Source organism: Spea bombifrons, chromosome 1 (genome assembly GCF_027358695.1).
Source record: "Spea bombifrons isolate aSpeBom1 chromosome 1, aSpeBom1.2.pri, whole genome shotgun sequence".
Classification (NCBI taxonomy): Eukaryota; Metazoa; Chordata; class Amphibia; order Anura; family Pelobatidae; genus Spea; species Spea bombifrons.
The window spans coordinates 134,891,061-134,912,804 of record NC_071087.1 but is presented as its reverse complement, the minus strand read 5'-3'; the positions used below and the strand labels follow the sequence as shown (position 1 = coordinate 134,912,804).

At 36.9% G+C, this 21,744-nt stretch overlaps 1 protein-coding gene across 2 annotated transcripts in view; it reads left to right on the top strand.

The window, feature by feature from the left end:
• Positions 1 to 21,202, top strand: part of CAMK4 (calcium/calmodulin dependent protein kinase IV) — a 79,305-nt gene extending 58,103 nt beyond the window's left edge. For both annotated transcript variants that reach the window (XM_053474345.1, XM_053474340.1), the window contains 6 exons: positions 4,221 to 4,311; positions 10,598 to 10,672; positions 15,722 to 15,797; positions 17,998 to 18,124; positions 19,095 to 19,247; positions 20,123 to 21,202. In XM_053474345.1, the coding sequence (XP_053330320.1) occupies positions 4,221 to 4,311; positions 10,598 to 10,672; positions 15,722 to 15,797; positions 17,998 to 18,124; positions 19,095 to 19,247; positions 20,123 to 20,287 (687 nt within the window). In that variant the 3' untranslated portion in view covers positions 20,288 to 21,202. The remainder of the gene's footprint in view (positions 1 to 4,220; positions 4,312 to 10,597; positions 10,673 to 15,721; positions 15,798 to 17,997; positions 18,125 to 19,094; positions 19,248 to 20,122) is intronic.
• Positions 21,203 to 21,744: the final 542 nt, after the last annotated feature.

Genomic DNA, 21,744 nt, shown 5'->3' with positions numbered 1-21,744 from the left:
AGTACTTACCATGATGTTTAACATACCAGACTAGCTGAGAGTCATGGGAAATGTAGTCTCAATGGCTAGAGTATTAACTAACCCTAGGTGCAGTACATGTTTGTAATAAACTAACTAGCCATATCCAAATCGGCTGATCTCCTGGCCGTTCAGATTTTTTAAAAAAAAATGGTTGATTTGCCTAAAAACAAGGCATTTTGTCATGAAACACACATTTGGATGGAATCTATTGTTAGGGTCTCTCAGAAACAGAAAAAAACATAAAACTAGCTTTCTTGGCGCTTGATATCTTTCATCACATTCAATACATATAAGTTCATATGTTCAGAGCATATAATGGAAGTTGCCGTATTGTTTATTATCAAGGCTATAGACCTCTAGCAAATGGTTATTTTTCACCATGTAGACCTCACACCATTAGAGACATTCTATTGAGGTAAAGATTATGAGGTAGGTGGATTATTATACAGGAATAGAAGTGTGCACAAACACTTAAATAACGCAGGGTCAAGGGGTTTTGTCATATACAGTGGACACAATTGAGTTCATCCATTGCACAATATCCCTCTGGAATACCTGCAGCAGATGTTGGTAATGTTAACAATTGGCTACTGCTGACACTGCCACAAGCAATAATAATGACACTAATAATAATAATAAAGAAAAACTGGAAATGACTGAAAAGAGCCCACAGGGAACTATCTATTACATAGATACAAAATAGAACATATTGAATATACTGTATCTCGTTTGCAATTAATATTAGAATTGTATTATAGCACCCATTCTATTTAGGGACACACTATTGATATATAATATAATAATACATATAATAATGCAAATAATAGCATTGCATAACTTATCATAGCAGAACATTGTTATAAGCTAACAGATATGTGAACTTTTGTAGACCATAGTAAGTAACATATGGAAAGTGTTTGTAGTGGAAACCAATGTATGCTTTATAAACATTGCATTACATACTGTTTTATGAAGCCACATTTTACATGAGCATTTAACCAAAAATAAGATGTGATAACAATTACTGCCCTATCTCCACAGAGATTAATCAAGAGTAAAGTTGTGATCCACTTAATTGGTGGATCAATAAATAGCATAGAGACAGTACCAACAGCAAAAGAAAGTGATTAAAGCAGTTTGTGAGACTAAAAAAGAAGACTATTATAATTAGTAGACAATCTACACTCACAGGCCACTTTATTAGGTACACCTGTTCAATTGCTTGCTAACACAATAGCTAATCGGCCAATGACATGGCAACCCAATGCATTTAGGCTTGTAGACGTAGACAAGACAACTTGCTGAAGTTCAAACCAAGCATCAGAATGGGGAAGAAAGGGGATTTGAGTGACTTTGAATGTGGCATGGTTGTTGGTGCCAGACAGGCAGAAACTGAACCAATATTGTTATTTAATTTTGTTTGTCTAATTTTGGTTAATAAAACTGTGTTTTTTTTGTTTGTTTTTAAAGGTGGGGGGGTCATTTTCGGTTCGGCCAAGTGAATGCAGAATTTTCGGTTTTGATGCAGAATTTTCATTTTGGTGCATCCCTATAACTAAGCCAGACACTGAAGTTGCTGCATTAGTGTCAATGTCTGGCTCAATGTATAGTGATAGGAACTACACTGTACCACCATTAATTGTGCCTCAGTATATAGTGATAGGTGTTATGCTGTACCACCGTCAATTGTGCCTCAGTATATAGTGATAGGTGTTATGCTGTACCACCGTGGATGCGTGCCTCATTATATAGTGATAGGTGTTATGCTGTACCACCGTCAGTGCATGCCTCAGTATATAGTGATAGGTGTTATGCTGTACCACCGTCAATGTTTTCCTCAGTATATAATGATAGGTGTTATGCTGTACCACCGTCAATGTTTGCCTCAGTATATAATGATAACAGTTATGCTGTACCCCTGTCAATGTCTGCTTCAGTATATAATGATCACAGTTATGTTGTACACCCGTCAATGTCTGCCTCAGTATATACTGATAACAGTTATGTTGTACCCTCATCAATGTCTGCTTCAGTATATAATAACAGTTATGCTGTACCACCTTCAATGTTTGCCTAACGATAGAAGCTATGCAGTTTTAAAATGTGTGTGGGGGGGGTGCCACATACAGGATCCGCCCCAGGTGCCAAATACTCTAGGTATGCCCCTGCAGTTAAGAGACTGACAATGGGGAGAGGTTTTAGTAAAGCGATGGATAAAGAACATATGTCTGGCAGCAGTGTTCATGGTGGAAAGAGGTGAGACGAGTATGAGGGAGACTAGCTAAGATCAAGTTACAATAGTCTAGGTGGAAGATTATGGGGTCATGAACAAGAGCCTTAATGGCATTTTGTGTTAGGAAGGGATGAATGCGGACAATGTTTTAGGAAGGAGATGGCAGATTTTTGTTTAACCCAGAAATGTATGTGTAAATACACATTTTAGGTCAAATATTTAAACAAAAAGTTTATAATTTAAGCATATAAGAACACATAAGCAAGACTTACTCATAAATGAAATCCTTGTAGGTAACTTACAATAAAAGTGTTACACCACAGATCATCAATTATTGATAAGTCCTACCTCTATATGTGTCTGTTAAAGGTATAATCCTATTTTGCTGCTTGTTGCCATTTGTTCTCAGTGCTTCCTTTAATCGAAATGCTGCTACCAGATACATTATTTTTATGGTTGAAACAGCCCGTTCTATTAACTGCTTACTTTTCCGAAGTGTGCTCCAGGCTACTGTTTGTTTAGAGAACTATTGTCACAAGGGAAAGTCATGTAAGCAAGTACTTTATTTCTTCCATTAGCATTGTAAACAAAAAAAGCCCTGGGAAATTTACCTGATGGCCATAGAATTTTACAAAATTACAAAATAGATCTTCGCATTCATGTTCATTTTTTTGATACTTGTATTCTTTGAATACTTCCATAGCAAAAGTCATTGGGTGGCAACTTAGATTATCATCGTGTACTAAATGATTAAAATGTATACATTTAACAGTTTGTTTCATCTATTTCTAAATAAGCCTCTATGCTACTTCATTTTATTACTTTTAGTATTTCAGATCAAGTACAAGCTCTTCTTACTGGACTGTAGAAGGCTATGGAACTTATTAACTAATTAACTAGCATATGTGTCTATCATTGAAATGGTGTACACATTTGCTCTTTCTTTCTCTCTCCCTTTCTTTTTACCTCAATATCAATTTTCTATCTTTCTCCATTTCTCTCTGGCCCTTTGTTTCCCCCTTCTTTCTCCCCCTTTCCCATTCACTCTCTCTTCCTTCCTTCCTTGCTTACGACCATCTAGTGGAGTCTTACAATTCCATAGGCTGCCATGAGATATATAGGCTAGATAGTTCATCAATATCAAGTTGATGTAGGTTTCCTGCACCTCCTGAAAATGGAAGCATTTTAGTAAAATACTGTAATAATATTGTTTAATCTGCCTAGAAACATCTTTTCTGTGAGCTGCAGATGATTTTCTTGCCAGAGGTTAAAAAATTGTAAAGTTTAGTTCATTATGTCATTCAGTTACATGGGTCAAACGTAGAAACATTAGCCTAAGCTCTGAAAAGGTTGATGGTGTCTTTTCATTATCCCTAAAGCAACTAATGCAGTGACATCTCTCTAGCCTGGAATATTTCATCTCATCTTACATTACCAGACATCTAAATCATTATCATTTGACATACTCTTTTCAGTAGGCTGCCGGCAGACTCCAAGGATTACTCATCTGATGGCTACTTTACTGCCACAATGATGACTGAGATATAATGGACTATTTAGAACATTCTCTAAATAGTTTGATTGTAGTTATTATGTCATGATTATTAATTTAAATTACATTTTAAATATTTGTATTTTGTGCTACTAAATTATTCTGGCTACAGCGGACACAGATAATCACTAACATTCAACATACAGCAAACGCTGCTATGGGTGCTAGAGTTAGTAAGCGATAAATTAACAATACCAATCCTAATATGGAGCTGTTAACCATTTGTTTGCCTTAAAATTGCTCTATTTTGATATTGTTGTTAAGTATACTGGATGTTTTAACACAAACTGATGTTAGCATGTTGATTGATTTAACCCATTGTCACATGAACCCCATCACTACTAACATACTAGTATATATATATATATATATGAGACATGAGTTACTAATGGAACATGTGTTCTCTGGTTTCAGTATTTACATGAAAATGGGATTGTTCACCGAGACCTAAAGCCAGAAAATCTCTTGTATGCGACTCCTGCTCCAGATGCCCCTCTTAAAATTGGTAAGTATATTGGTAACTTTCTGCTGAATTATTACATTTTTAGTCCAGTGTACTATATTCTGTGACCATACCACAAAGTTATTTGTGTGATGGTACCCTTATTAAGTTCTATAGTGTAGGTTGTTTCAAAATATACTTACATGCTTAGCTTAATGTCTACATTGACTATAAAAGGTGTTATGTTTAAAAAGCGGGCTTTGCTTGATATCAACATACAGAATGATCAAATCAGTAAGATCAGCCCATTTGTTATCCCACTTTTCAGTATTATAGAGTAGCAGAATTCTAACGCAATGAAGGGTGAGTGTATAACAAGAGTAAATTTAGAAACATAGAATCTGTCATCAGATTAAAAAAAACATTCACTTAATGTAGTCTGTCCATTTCTTATGATAAACTGAGGAACCATTACAGGACATTTTGTAACTTCTTATGTGAGAAAGTGAAGTATAGGCAGTATGTTGACAAGAAGATCAGAGGCACATTCACAAAGCACAAGCTTTCCAATGGATCAGCTCAGTGTAATGACTTCTCATCACTGTTATCTGATACAAATACAGACAGACTACAGGAAAACCCATAGTCTTTATATCATCTCTATGGAAATGTGCTCAACGTGCTTCCAGCATAAAAACTAACATTTGGGAGTAGGCCATATTAAAACACTTTACTGTGTACAAGAAACCAGTTAACTGCAGCTGGGAATTTTTACAGCTTAAGTGTTTGTGTATTGGTGATACATATAAGAGCTTTGCTGGACAGTGTGTAACTGCTCGTAAACCTGCATACAATACCTGCTGGACATATTAGGGATATTGATTGGAAGAGACAGCATTATTGGGAAGTATAAATGAGTAGACGTAAGGGCCTATTTATATGAAGGACATTCCAGCTTTTTAAAACTATCCCATTGAAAGCATGTTTTCTCATGATGCCACAAAGTTGCAATTAATTGCAGTGACTTGTTACATACCTCTCTGTATTTTTCAGATTTGATTGTTATTCCCATTACTTAGTAACTAAGAAAGTGTACATGGCATTTAATTGAACAATGAATATGAAATACATGGATTTGCATGAATGTGTATGGAGTTTCATTGACACATCAAAGTGCTTGTTGAGCCAGCACTTGAGCAGACTGGCGCCATGTATGTGCTTGGAACACATCTGCACAGCAAATTGCTGGGGTATGGGGAAAGGGTAAAATGCTTATAGGGGAGTCTGCATTGGCAAGGGGGATATCACAAAACTTTAAAGGTACCTCTCAGCTATCATATGCATTAAAGTGGATATGTTGGCTGGAGTGTCTCTTTAACCCCTTTGCAACCCTTATGACATACGATTACGTCCTCGGAAACAAGCCCTAGGTAACCAGGGACATAATAGCCGGTACATGGGAGAAGAGGGTGTTACACAGCCTGGGGTCTCCCTTGCCAGCAGGAGCTAGCATCACTGGCTTCAAGCTTACTGATTAGATGCAATGTTGCTTGGAGTGAGCAACGTTTTCGTCAGAATAGCAGAGAATGTTCAGTTTTTCATTCCAGTCCTTACACTAATGGAAACAGCATTCTGAGAAAAAAAGGTTCCCAAAGAGTCTGTCCAGACCCACCTGAGAACCATGATACTTAAGGACAGGTATTGCAATCAATGGAGTCATGATTTGTGATCACTGATCACCAATTATACACAAAAAGAGAGGTTGGAATGCAGCACTCAGCAGTGAAATGGTGCACGAGCCAGGGTACCACCAAGTCCCTCAATAAATCCAAAATAAAGAAAATAAGTATTCATATTTTTTATATAATGTTATTTATTTATATATACACATTGACTGGCTATCTTTGCACTGTCACTTTATATATAGACTGGTCAGTTTGCACTGTCACTTTAAATTGTTATGTAGGATCGGGTGTGTCCGACCCCTTAATCACTTGCTGTTGCATAAAAACTTGAGTGTGTGCACTAATATTTCTAAGGCTTGAGAAAGACCTGTGCGTCGAAACGTTGCCTGTGTGAAATAAACTCACCTTATTATTTGAAGTGCTGAGCCTCTGATCACCAATTATGTCATCTTAAGATCCTCAGGGGTACCATACAGTTCCAAGAGAGATTCATGAAGGTTAAAAAATGGTAAAGGCCAATGTATAATTTGACAGACAATCAGATATTTTACTAACTATGCACGTTTCTTTGTTGTGTATACTATATCTATGGAACTATACCTTTCACCGTTTTGTGACCAGTGCTTTTTTTATGATATTTTGCATACACACTTACAATTATAAATGTTGAACACAAGCAATAAAATAAAGAATGTCCTAAATGATCACTGTATTTGATGGTCTTCACTGCTGCTAGATGAGCATTATGGCTGAAAGCTTGGGATGTAGATAGTACTTCTAAGAATATACTTAGAATGCTTAGGATGCTTAGGATGCCTAACATCCTCTTTAAGGGCAAATCCATGTATGAACAAGAACTTGAGTCCCTGTTCAAGAAAACTACAGGTGACAGACAGTGGATGTCTTAGCGCAGAAAGGCTGCCAAAAGTAGACTCCAATCCTTTTGGGGGTGTTCCATCACCAAAGGTTCCCCTAAAGGGTCTGCGTTATACTAACCGCATCCCCTGGGTGAGAATCGTAGAGACCAATTACCATTTACAAGTCAGTTTCTTTCCCATTTTCCTCAGGACAAGGCGAGGCATACCTTTTTGCTCTCTGCCATTGATTGGTACGGAGAGTTCCGAGCTTTTGTTCCTGTCCCTCTTCAGGGGCAAGGGCTGGGAAAATATGATCTTCCTGGTGCCAAAAGCCTTAAGGGCTCCTAAAGATTGGAAGCTGTTTGGAGTGCTGGGATTCCTTTTCTTTGTTCAAGGGGATTTTATTTGATTATTGACCTGAGCTTCTTAAACAGTCACCTCAGGTATGTTTGGTTCAAGATGGAAACTATAAGATCCACTCTGGACACTTCATCCGCAACATCATGGTTTCCATCGAGCTAAAAGATGTGCAGGTCAATTTTTTTTTCTTACGACTCGAAGTAACAACCTTTGGTAGTAGATGCTTTTGCTCAGACCTGTCATTTGCAGCGCGCCTATGTCTTCCCACATTTTTCCTCTGATCTCCAAGGTCCTGCAGAATATCAAGACAGAGAGTGAAGTGAGGATTCTAATACTGGCTAAAAGGGATCTGGTATGCAGAGTTGACCCCCTCTGGAGCTTTCCATTCAGAAAGACATTCTTTAGCAGGGACATTTTCTCCATCCAAACCCCAAGATATTCCAGCTGATGAATATACATTAAGATTCAGAAGAAGTTTTGTTCGTGGTGCGGCTCAAGTGGTGTTTCTGCATCCTCTTGTCATCCAAGGTTAATTTTGGACTTTCTGTAGGAACGGTTCGCCTTGGCTTACAACCCTCCACTATTAAGTCCAGATTTCGACCATCAGTGGCTTCCTGGGATATGAACATTAATGTAAAGTACATAGACTGTATATTCCATTGGTTTCTCTACATTTGCTGTGCCTGAAATATGTTTTTGGTGACTATTACTCTGCTAGACATATGGGCAAACTTCAAACTCTATCTATAAAGGAACCGTTTCTTCATTTTTTTCCCAGATACAGTGGTGCTGTCTCTGCCTCTGGAGTTTACAGCCAAAATGCACCCAGCCTTCCACAAGAACCAGGGGACTATATTGCTCCCCAAGCAAGGAGGAGGTCTTACACTCACTGGACCTTAAGAGATGCCTCTCTATCTACTTAGAACAAACGCTGCCTTTCACAAAGTGAAAGCCTATTTGCATATTTGTGGCTTCATTCGGCCCTAACAGAGGCTTGAGTATTGCAAAGAGCTCCATTGCCAAGTGTTAGTCTCCACCATCTGGTGCTATAACTACCTCCTGAGTGGAATGGTGCTTCATCTATTCTGACCAGATCTGTAGGACTGCCACTAGACGAAGTCTCCATACCTTTGCCCAGCATTATAGACTTAATATCATAGCTAAGGAAAACCCGCTTTTCGGTCAGAAGGTTTTAGAAGTGTTTTTTTTTCTTTTTCCTTAAGATTTCCCTTTTTTCTCACCCTTCCTGGAGCTTTGTAATGTCCATCCGTGGTGTCACCTGGAAGGCAGGGAAATAGTTTGCTCTACTTACGGAGTGGTGACACATTTGTTTCCTCTCTTTCTTTGAATAAAGTTTTTGCATTGTATTTTGGTTTCTGTGTGGTTTTTGTTATTCACTGGGGCTCTCTAGGAGGGGAAGGGCTTTTGAGTCCTCAGATACAGAGGAGGGGTCCTATCTGTGGTCCTATCAGGGATTGGCAGGGAAAAGAAGCTCTCAGTAAGTAGGACCAACTGTTTCTAATAATCTTGGATTCATTAACTTGGATTAGTTAACACAATGTGCCATTTACAACATTAACAACTTCTGCACTGTATTTTTGATCCATTTGACATTATTTTAATGGACAAAATGTGCTTTTCATTCAAAAACAAGGACATTTCTAAATAACCCCAAACTTTCGAACAGTAGTATGTGTGTGTACTTGACGATATACTGCTATACTCTTATATACTGCCATATATTTATTTCCATGAAACAAATACTCACTTGTATGGAATACAGGATTTGTGGTATACTATAAATATTGTTCTAGCTCAAAACTTTAGAACGGTACATGGTCATTACCTCACTGCAGAACAGGAAATATTTTTCCATAATTGTACAAGCCTGTTGTTGGGGAGATTTTAATGAAATATGATGAATCACTGTAATGGCTAAGTAGTACAAGCAGATGTAACTGTAAAACTCATTTATATGGACATGGATTGATAGTTAATGGATTTCTTTGAGTGCAGAAAAGAAGTTTGTTATAAGAGCTAGAAAATGTGGAAAACGATCACTAATGAGTAATTGTTCATAATTGCATTTTACACACCATTATTATAACACTTACTACATGTGAGGCTAGGAGATTATCCAGATAAAAAAGCCACCAGCAAAGAAGGCCCCATGCTCACACTGGTACAATAGATTGATCGCCTAAATCAATTAAAAAATGTTTTTGCATTAAGTAAAGCTTTCATTTCTATACAAGTCAATATGTATCACACTATTAGTTGGATTCAGTGAAGCACTAGGCTGCTATATACAAACAGTTTCCATAGTAAATGCGTATTCCAGCCAATCACATCTCTCAACTATGTCTCTCAAAACTACATAAACTTTCCACTTTCCACTTTGCCCAAGATTGAGACTTTAGTAAAAGAATGGAGGACTGAGTAAGAGGGGAATTGAGCTTCTTTTTGCAGCAGAAGTTCACTTGGATTGGACCTTCATAATGCAGAGTGAAGTCAGAGAGTTGAAATGGCAACAGTCCTGCCACCATTTTAAATCCTTACAGACGTGCAGGCATTATGAGAGTTCAAATGCCATGACAGGCAGGCTGATGTAAGCTTATTATAAGCTAACCTTTCACTTAAAGGTGTGGGACTTCTTATTATTTTGTAAGGTTTTTTAGGTATAAGATCCAAAATAACAGGTGTTGGTTAGTGGGTTATTGGTAAGTATAAGTACTATTTGCTGAAATACTAGTACTATAAAGGCTTAATGTAATGGTAGAGGGCCAATGTCCCACAATAGTTGTGCATCCACAACAATTGGTAATGTTTTAGGATGATAATTTAAAGATAGTAGATGTGTAGTTTTGCTTGATTAAAATGTGGCATGCAAGGATATCATGTAATATGTTGCAGGAAATGTCTTGTGGGTTGACAGTTTGTGTTCAAGTAATGTGTGAGGTGTGTTTCTTAATGTAGGTATTTGTGGCTTGCACAATATATCTTTGTTCTGAAAGGGTTGTGTCATAGTTTTATTTGTGTGAATGCAGTGTGTGTGTGTATGTGTGCTTATGTTTCAAGTTGTATGTATGATTCTAATGTCCAAGTTAGAGATAGCTGGTGATGGTCTGAAAAGTACAGATGACAATATATCATTTTAGAGTAGCTATCAAAGTTTCCAGAATTACTTTTAGAAAAGGCAAATTATTTATTTGGGCAATTTCTTTTAGCTGTTATAGTCTAATTTTAACCACATAGGCATATTTTGAAAAGCAAACCATCCAGCTTTCAGGCATGCATTTAAAAAATAAATAAATAACTGAGCCCAATAAATAGAGCGTGTTATTTGAAATCCATATTGACCTAAATTATCTGATACGTTTTTGTTAAAACAAGAAATTAAAATATATTTTCAGTGATGTGTTATCCTGACATTTTCACATTTTTCAGCTGATTTTGGACTTTCCAAAATTGTGGATGATCAAGTGACAATGAAGACTGTATGCGGAACCCCGGGGTACTGTGGTAAGAGTCAAAGATGTTAATGCTGTCAAAATACTATAAATATTTTATTTCTTCATTAAAGTATGGTTATTTTCGTTTATGTCAAACTATAGGTTAATAATTCATTCCAGAATAGAAAATGCTAAGTCTACCAACAATATTATCAAATAAAATAATTTATGAAGCCTTCATTAAGCTATCAGCTATTGTACTGAGGTTTCTTTAAAAATGCATTTATATAGTTTTTGAAAGTGTGACTTTGTATCAATACATATAGTGGAATGACAATATGAGTAATTGGTTTATCACACAAATGCAGTTAGTTGAATTCAAATTTGCGGTTTTCATAAAACTAAAAAAAATAATTAATAGTCAAAAAGTGATTCAGAAAGGGCAGACTAGAGGGGCCAATAGATGGGGACCACTGTTGCAAAGTAATTTCATATTTTACCATAATTTACTAAGGCTCACCTGCACCTCTCTCCTCACCCAGTCCTATGCCCAATATGTTGGGGGTTTAAAATAAATTTGAAAAAAAAAATCCCTGAGGCACCAAGCCCAGCCTGTCTCTGTCTCTGTTCTATGCCTCTTTCATTCTGACTGTGATTGTGAGCCATCATTTCTTTAAATTTTACTATTATGTTTACCTAACCCTAATAGGCTAAGTTTTTTCTACACAGGGTTAGGTTAAGGCAGGTGTTAAAAATAAATAAATACAATGTACGCATTTAAATTAAAAAAAAGAGAAACCATAAAATAAATTAAAATCAGGGCAAGTTAAATATAATTTGGTATGTTTTTTTCACCATTTATACTGGCTGTGTAGACTGTATATACCCATAAAACTGAATAACTGATTTTTTAAAAAATCCTTTTAATATATTCATAAAATTATAATTAATTATTATTAATAAATCCCTACTTGCTCCAACACACACATATACCGTATTTGCTCGATTATAAGACGACCCCGATTATAAGACGACCCCTCAAATTTTGGATCTTATTGGGGAAAAAAAGAAAAGGCCTGAATATAAGACGACCCTAATGGGAAAAAAAATCAAAACCACTGTTTTTGTCATAAAAATAGTTTAATCATTAACATATAACAACCAGATTATCTGTAAAATAGCAAACGTGCAAAAAAACTTGCTCATCTGTCAGTGGGAATAGCAGATCTATAGATGTCCCATCAACTTGTCCCATCAACATGCTCCTAATGCTCCTCAGTCACGCTTAAAGGGGTCTGGGAATCATGGGAAATGTAGTTCTCTAGGTTGTGTCCCTAATTGAACCAGCTATGCAAATCATTCCTACCTGACAGTCTATGCTCCTCTTCACAAATTGTGAAGAGGAGCACAGACTGTCAGGTAGGACTGATTTGCATCGAATCATAGGTACAAAACATAAAAAACGAAGCTGGGTCAGGTGAGAACAGCGCGACCCACGTGACCCGCGCATCAGTTATGGTCACAGCTTCCGGCGAATGTTGTGATTCGGCCGCATCGGAGGATGCTGAAGCCGCGGATTACAGAGGCGGCGGCTGCCGCGGATTACGGGGGCGGAGCCGGCAGCTGCCGTGGATGCGGCGGCTGCTACGAATACGGAAACGGCGGCGGCTGCCGCGAATACGGAAGCGGCGGCGGCTGCCGCGAATACGGAAGCGGCGGCGGCTGCCGCCAATACGGAAGCGGCGGCGGCTGCCGCGAATACAGAGGCGGCGGCGGCGGCTGCCGCGAATACGGAAGCGGCGGCGGCTGCCGCGAATACGGAGGCGGCGGTGGCTGCGGCAGATACGGCGGCGGCGGCTGCCGATGTAATTGTGAGGTATCGTGGGGGATGATCTGAGGTCTGATTACAAGACGACCTCGATTATAAGACGAGGTCGGTTTTTCAGAAGTTTTTTTCTGAAAAAAACCTCGTCTTATAATCGGGCAATATATATATATCTTACTGTATAATTTTGTTTGGTTTCACTAAATGAAAGTCAGTTCAAGACATTGAAAAAACACGAAAATAGCTCTGGTCCTGTAGCGTAAAAAAAGCCCTGGTCCCTAAGGGGTTAAAGCTATTGAGTCCTCGTTTTCAGCCCAAAGAAAAGGGCCATAGATTAAAAAAAAATGAGTTGATAAGAAAACAATTTTGCAAAGAAAAAATGTAATCCACTCTATGCTTGAAGCCAGCTGACTAAAAACTTACAGCTGGTTGCATATTCAAATACCCCTGGGTACTATTGACTCAAGTGATTAGTGGATGCATTTACCATTTTTTATTTCTCTTTTCTCATATCTGATTTTCTAGTAGAGTGGGTCATTTTCCAGACTGTTTTTTTATTTTAAAGGGACACAAAATATGTGTTTTCTATTAGTATTATTTATTTGTCTGAATGATGATATCCCTTGGTACAGCTTATTATATATACTGTCCAGTTTACAGAAATACAGATTTGTTTTGCAGAAACAGTGTATCTGCGTCCTGTTTTTCGTTATTTAATCCTGTCAAGCAAAATGCTTATATAATTGTGTTAAGCCCCTGGTAATTTAATATATGTTTTGCTTTTTTTAAACAAAACAGATCATGCAATACTGTAGCGAGCACATTTTATGATGATTGTGATAGTTGCGGCAATGTGCTTAGTGTGGGTTTGAGTCCTATTAGGACACTATACCACTGACACAGCACTAAAAATGTGGCCTAATTTAATACTGCTATTATTTTGTAACCATATGTTAACCAGTTTACTGATGATTTAGGTTGATGTATTAAACTAGTAGAGAGGTATTTGTTCATGTAGCCTTTATTTATGCAGTCACAAGTACAAATACTGGTGTATCTAGGGTATTAGACACTTAGGCACACTGTTGGTCCATGTTGCCCACTAGCAAAGAAGTTAGGAAGATGCCCTGCTCATGGTACATTTGTTACACATTATTTTCAGCATCCTATTCTGACTTAAGTTGATTCAAGATGTGTAGGTTTTGTATATAGACCTCACTTGCAGATTTCTCCAGTATTTCTCTGCTACCTTTATATGTTGGTATTCTTTACTATGCTGACAAATGTTTCGACCAATGGAATAAAAAAAAAAAATATTTTCAGAAAAAAACATTTACTCAAATTCCAACTAGGAACTATAGACACGTGCAAATGGATCAAAATAGATTCTGACAGAATTTTTGGTTTGTTTTCGGACGTTGACTTTGGGCGAAAATATTGGTCCATTTTAATTTCAGGAACTAATTTTGTTGTCAGACACCCATATTTACTCTTACTCACTCTCACACACACTCTCATTTTTGTACACTCTCATGCTCCCTGAATGTCTCCCTACCTTCTCTGCTGACCACTTTCGCTTCTGTGTCCCGCATTTTATGGCTCTTCATCTTGTTTTTCTTTCATTTTCTTCATCTTCTCTTTTCTCTCTTCTTTCTTCTCACTTATTTCTTTGCCTGTATCTCCAAGGACATAACCTCTAATGGCAGAGCTTCCAGTGAAGACCCCACAGGATCCTCTAATCAGGGGACAGGACATGACCAGAAACTCCACCACTTTGTCGGAAGTTCACACAAGGTTTTCGTAGAGCAAAATGGCAGAGCATCCCATGACCTCCTCTCCCTGATTCTCCAATAGGGGTAGAGTCACCAGAAGCTCCGCCATTTTGTCAGAAGTTCGCCAGGAGGTTATGTCCATGGAGATACAAGCAAAGAAATGAGAAGAAAGAAGTGAGAAGAGAAAACGAGAAGATGCAAGACAGGAAAGTAGAGCTGCGGAAGCGGTCGGCAAAGATGGTAGGGAGACATTCAGAGAAAGTGGGAGTGAAAGAAGCCCTTGAACTTTGGACAAAAATAAATCTTTTTTTTTTTTTTTTTTGCTTTGTTTTCATCTGTTTCATGGGGGTCTGGCCTCGTTTTGGGGATAGGTACTAATTGACAAAATCAACAATTTTTTTAAAAAAGCTAACAAGGAATATCCCTTTACCCCTTTGGTAAACTAGACAAACATCTGTGTTCTGCTTGAAGAGCAGTGGTTTTGCTACTCTGAAAAGAACCTCATGTGTGTTCAGTATCTTTCTGATGGTGGAGTCATGAACACTGACCTTAGCTGAAGTGAGAGATATGCTTGATATTGTTCCTTAATGGATCATTGTACATCTTGGCAAAACTGCTCCTCTTGGGAAGATTTACTACTGTCCAAAACTTCTACATTTGGTCATCATGGCTCTGACAGTCTTTTGGTGTAGCACTTAAAAAGGGTATCTAATCCTCTCCATACTAAGATACATCAATAATGTTTTTCTGGGGTTGTTGAGTAATGTCTTTGGAGAAGGGCATAATGTAACTTTGGAATTTTGTGCAGTGACAGCCTAATTGACCTCAATCTCATGTCAAGAGGAAATGTTGGATTTACCTAGCACACCAGACAAGCAACGAACTTCAATGTCATTTTATATATATATTAATACTATCTACACACTGATCTTACCAAAATCAATGGATCAGTGAAAAATATGCAATACCAAAAATTAGACACGGGGCAAATACTTTCACACACACATTTTTAATTTCTTCCTATCATCTTCTCATCAGTTTTACACATCCCTACTATTTCAAAAAGTGTGAAGCCTCATCATAATTAATATTCACAGGCAAAAGCTGGGCTTGCATTGCGTAATGAGTTATGAATACCCAGGTCTGGCATAATAAGTCAGCTATGCCAACACATTTTAATATACGAGTTACGGCTCAATTATTAAACAAATTCTGGATACAGACATGTTTCCAAATAATACACTTTAGCAAATATGTGACTATAGGTATCAAACTGTATATAATAAATATAATAATAAATGTGCTGTTCATCAGAATAGCACAAAGAGTATAACACAGTGATACTAAGACTGTCTAGGAAGAGACTAAATGAAAAATTATAATATGTGAAAATAATAATGGATCTACACAATGTTATAAACAATAATAATGAAATGAAAAAATGAACTGTAGCTCTGCTGCAGTTTTTGGCTTAATATAATTACATGGTGTTCATATATATTTCTCTTTTTTTATACTAAAGCTCCTGAAATTTTGAGGGGATGTGCCTATGGGCCTGAAGTGGATATGTGGTCTGTTGGTATAATTACCTATATATTGTAAGTACACTATAGTACATGTTTTTTTAATGCACCGATGTGTCATTTTCTTTTTGATAGTATGCATGTTTAGCTAAAACATGCTGTCTTAAACATTCCTCATACAGTGCATTTTACACAATAAAATGGATCAAGTATACATATATTAAAATATTAGGTTCAGATCTGGTATGTCAGAAAGGTGTTATGAAGAAAACGTAAAATTACAGGTTAAAAGAACCTGAAAATATTAATTTTATTCCATATATATTCAGATTATTTAACTATAAACCATCATGTGCAACATAAAAAAATACCTAAAAGTGAGGTCATCCTGCTAACATGTTGCAGACATTAAATTGCATATAGTGGCTGGAGTGTCCCATTTAAGGTTATATGAGTTAGTTTAAAATGTATATCGTGAATTTCAAAGTGTAAAAGATCAATGGCGTTGAAGACTAATATAACAGGCAAAGGAACTTTACTGCAAAACAATTGAATTTGTGAATTTATTACATACAATCCTATCAGATGTAATTAATTTTGGTTTCTATATATGCATCGTATTTATCAATCCAGAATTGTTTCTCATGGTGAATAAAGTTGTTTTTCCACTTAAGCATGCATGCTATACTATATTGACTAAAGCAATGGTGTTTTACATTCATATGAGGATTTCTGTTCTTCTAGAGTTTATGCATCCAGAAACTGTCCCCTTAAACACATTACAGTATATAAGGGAGACAGTTGCAAGGCACAAATGTCTCCATTATCTGTATAAATACATTTAGCTGCCTTCACATCTATAAAACGCCACTATTGCCTCATTCATCATTCATTATGATAATCAAAACACTGGAATATACATGCTTACTTCGAAACCTAACAGTAGGTTAACAGTAGCTTTATGTTTTCTCAAAACAGGGTTATAATACAGAAGATTTAGAATCACTCAGTATTATGCCTTTAAATATTAAAGTTAAAAAATTTGTTGTGAGACATGGTTTTCTAAAACTAAAATGTAGCAGGTCATCTAGGCAAATTCATCACTCGTTCACTTCTTCACCCAGTGGGCAAGCACAAGATAAAGGCCCAATAATATAGGGTCCCAAAAAAATAAATTGGCTCACATTGGCAAGAAGAATAATGTTCAACATACACAGGTTGTCCGAAAAGGAACTGGGTTGCCATCCTGGTGTGGCCATTGCTGTAACTCAGTAATAGTGATGGTGTTATATTAATTATTTGTATGACCATGTGGGAGTAATCATGGAAAAGAGACATTACGTTTAGTTTTTTTAAAGTGTCTTATTTACTTGAAAATAAAGGTTTGGGGGGGTTGAATGTGGTTAAATTGAAGAAATAATTTGCTTCAATAATATGAAACAGTGAGCATAGTGATGAGGAGATCACACACAGAAGATTTATGCTGTGAAGAAGTACTTTAAAGCAATAGCTTAGATGAATAAATGTGTAGCATTGCACTGAAAGTTAGATCCCAGATCTTAAACCGGATTAAAAAGGACAAAGTATCCATTGTATTTGTATTCAAAGACCTGCACATGAACCTGATTACCTTGCCCTGTACAGTCTGAAGGTTGTTTGATTGATATACGAAAGTGAGGAGTTCTTGCATTTAACTGAATGAAGGACATAGATTAATCAAAACTGTCCTTGACAGGCAGACTTGCAGGGTTTGCAGTAATTGTTTAGTTATTCTTTGTAAGGGCAGTTTCAAAAGAAGCCTATTTTCTAAGTATTTTGAGAGACCGTATAATCCTCTATTTAAATGTCCACAAAACATTTTTGCCCATTCATCAACATATAATGTAAATGGGCCCAGTAAAGCAAAAAAAAAGTTTTGTATAAATTCATCAAATGAAATTAGGTACTAAAAAAAATGTGCTTTTATTACACATTTAACCTATATGACTATTAACATCTATACTTTTCTACCATCATACTAATATATTTGCTTGTTGGTAAAATAACCTCTTTGTATTTTCTTTATACAGTTTGAAAATTATTTACCATAGTCAAAAATATGTAGTAGAGATTGACTGAATAGGGTACTGGGTTGATTAGATAAAAATGGCTAAATAATTAAAATACCATGTTTTTATAGAGGTGCTTTGGTTTCTTTCAGGTGCTATCTTGGGCATATTATAATAATTTAGAACATTATTTTTTATCAATCACCAGTATTTCCGTATCCACACAGGCTTTGTGGCTTTGAACCTTTCTATGATGAAAGAGGGGACCAGTACATGTTTAAGAGAATTCTTAACTGTGATTATGACTTTGTCTCCCCCTGGTGGGATGATGTGTCATTGAATGCCAAGGACTTGGTAAGTGAATGAATGTTGCTTCTGATTTCTAATCCTCTAATTTATTTCTGCTTCGTTTAGCTCTATTATTGATATAAAGTAAATTATACGTTTTTAATTATTCTCCACTCTTTAGCCAAGAAGTGTAATTTTTCAATTTTACCAAGTAGAAGTGTCACTTTTTTTTGGTACAAGGGCAATCTCATTACTGACCCTGGCAGCACACACACTGTTACTGGCTGATAGAAAGCTACTTCCTTTCCTGAGTTCTACCCTCATTATAAGAGTATTACAAAATATCCTAGGTCTTTGGAAATAGAGAATAATAATAATAATATGTCATCCATTCTCTTATTGAGTATTATATTTTTGCTACTACATGCTTATCACAATTATTTTGGAAAATATTAAATACTCACAAAAACCTACTAATGTAAAGCTAAATTATATCTTGTTAATAGTTCCAGTTCAATATAACATTTATAATATGAAACTGGCACACATTTAAAATTAGCCGCCACTAATAAAAATTGTAAATTCCCCTTTACGGTTCTCTTGATAACATACCTGGGAACTTTGTAAACTCTGAGACTCTTGAAACATTAACCCTTTAATAGCCTATTGGGAAGTTTACCCTTACTTGCACTTCACACTGCATTCAAGCAGGGATATCATGCATAACATACTGGCAGCAAAATGGCAGTCTTATGTATGATGACCGCAGAATAGAATAGGAAGGAGTTGGTTCCAGATTGTGTGACCTTGAGAATCTGCTCTTTCACCCCGAGACTCTGAAATTGGGACTCAGGTCAAATCCTGTGAGTTCCCAGGTATGCTTGTTAACCATGAGGCTGCCAGCTTTGTTGAGCACTGTATGCCTTTCCAGTTCACAGAGGGTTTTAAGAATGCAAGACCAAAAATCATGTGTTGTGTTATCATTTAATAAGGTTTCCCTTATAACATTCTATGTACTGTATTTTTTCAACAATAGGTCAAAAAACTAATAGTGTTTGATCCAAAGAAGCGTCTCACCACCCATCAGGCATTACAACACCCCTGGGTGACAGGTAAAGCTGCTAACTTTGCTCATATGGACACTGCTCAGAAGAAGCTACAAGAATTCAACGCAAGGCGCAAGCTCAAGGTAGGTCGACAAAAAAAACAAAAACATTATTCTATAAACCATATTTTATCTTTATACCTAACCACCCTGGGTAGAGTTTCCTGTTCCATATTGCCAAAGGATGTCTACATTTTAGAATTGTGATTTGGGGGCAGGGGTATGTTGCTTTGGCAGAGATGTAGCTTTAGCTGGTGCATAATGTCATGTATAGGGTATTCCTGATAACCTGTCCAATAAGCGAACCAGGTAGTTCACTCACCCTGACCCAGGGTGAGTGAACTCAGTACAAAATATAGAATAATAAAATAGAAAAAAAAGAAATAATAATAAAGATGCCATGTGTACAAATAAAAGTATTAAATGGACTTACATATTACAGGATCAGCTATCATTTAGTTGTGTCAGTGATATATACTAACATATCTGCACAGGGCCCCATATGTCCCAAATATTCCAACTAAGTAGTAGTTAAGTGGCACAGCAACCCTTATAGAATGAATTTAACTGTATTTACTATATCATAAACAGCTGTGAGCAGCAATTGTATTGATAATTGCGATATAGTTGTATACACTACAGATTCTTAGCTCCCACAAATAGGAACAAGACTGAAGTACCTGGTTAGACGATAAAGAGAAATAGTAGTAAAGGTTATCTACCATGATGGATTCTTTCTTTTGCTTTATACCATTGTAATTCACATTAGTACATGTTAGACAGGTCCACTGTGTAGCGATCACTTTGTATTGCCTTTTTTTCTAGACACAACTGTCATTCTGCTTAGATTTTTTTTGCTGCAAATTACAATTATGTTGCTAGGATGTACCAAGATCAGGATGAAAAATAAGTTTATATAATGTATAAGGTACTTAATACAGTGTTCCTTCTCTCCGCAGGCAGCTGTAAAAGCTGTAGTAGCTTCAACCCGCCTAGGGAGCGCTGGGAGCCACAGCAGTCATGACAGCAATAAGACAAGTCGGAATCCATCCCCAGTACAAGAGGGTGGCCAGGAGGAAGGTCCTTCTCAGGAATCTAAGCAAGTTGAAGATGGCGAGTCTTGAAAAACGCAACATAAAATTTTGGTCCAAGTCTCTGTCATTTCATGCACCAGCAACATCAACTCAGCAAGAAAAGATATCATAGCATGGCCTAATGGCATTTTTTTCTGTTTTCTATATATATATATATTTTTTTTTTGATGAGGTGCAATGAAATAAGCAAGTTGGTGATGCTTTGTTCAGTGCATGTGACTACGTATATCAAAATGGCCAACTTCAGACATGGACGACGCAATGTCAACACGGTACCAACACGTGAACTATGACATGAACAAATACGATTTCAATTATAACCTTGATATGCATAGAATCTACAAAATAGATGAAGTATGACGTATGTAGTCTGTTTTTTCTTTTAGCAATTTTATAAAGCTATTGGACTTGGGTTATGCCTACTAGTTTCAGTTACAATGTCATTTTATCATCATGTCAAGAGGAGTGACAGTAATGGTCATATAACAGATTACATTTTGTTTTTATCCACTACATATAACAACTGTTTACATGAAAATAGGATATGCGTTTATGCAAAAAAATAAACAAACAACATTCCACTGATATAGTTTTCCAGGGGCTTCGAAAATACGGTTTCAAACATAGCTTGCATTAACCGCCCACATGCCAAAAGGGGGTTGCAAAGCACTGCATGGCCATCTTCCACTGGCACTCCGGGGGTTAAGAATGCCTTATTATAACACTTTATATACAGTATTTTATTAACCAAAAAGCACTTTCATAGACTTTTTCAGTCATTACATTGTCTAGAATTGCAAATATGTAACATGTATACTTATTTAAGCAAAATAATACAATATAGCTTGCGTACTGTAGTAGGTGTGTTTTGTGTTTCTAACCTTAAGTAACTAGCTGTCCTTTTATCCAAATTAAAGTTTATAAATCTTTCACAACTAAAAAAAATATTCCTAGTATTGTCTGCAAAATACAATTGAAGAATATTTCCATTTCTAAAATAGCATTTTTTTATTTTAGCCATCATTTCAGCATCTTGTCTGTGGCCTCTTTCTGTCTTTTGACAGCTACAGTAATGTGTTTATGTGTGTTCTATGCAAAATCCACATCAGTGCCCCCAGCTACCCCACAGACCTACCATGAGCAAAGGGTGCTCCTCCTCCTCCACTGCTGGGCTTCTTGTATAGCGCATGTTCAATTACGACATTATATCCCGGCAATCCCTGTTAGGTTGCAAGGACCTTCATAGTAGAAATGGGCCGGAGATCTTTAAATATACCAAGCAGCCCACTGAGAGTTGCAGCCAGGGTTGTCTTTAACATTGGTTGAACACTGGGCAAGCAATTTCCCCACCTCACATGCTCGCTAGCAGCATGGATGGACTAGGCTTGCTTGCTGTTGGTGGGTGACTGGTCAGCCAAGTGTGTGTCACTTGCCAAGCCACATTTCTGGAGGGCATGGGAGGAGCACAATATTATGTCGATAGTAAA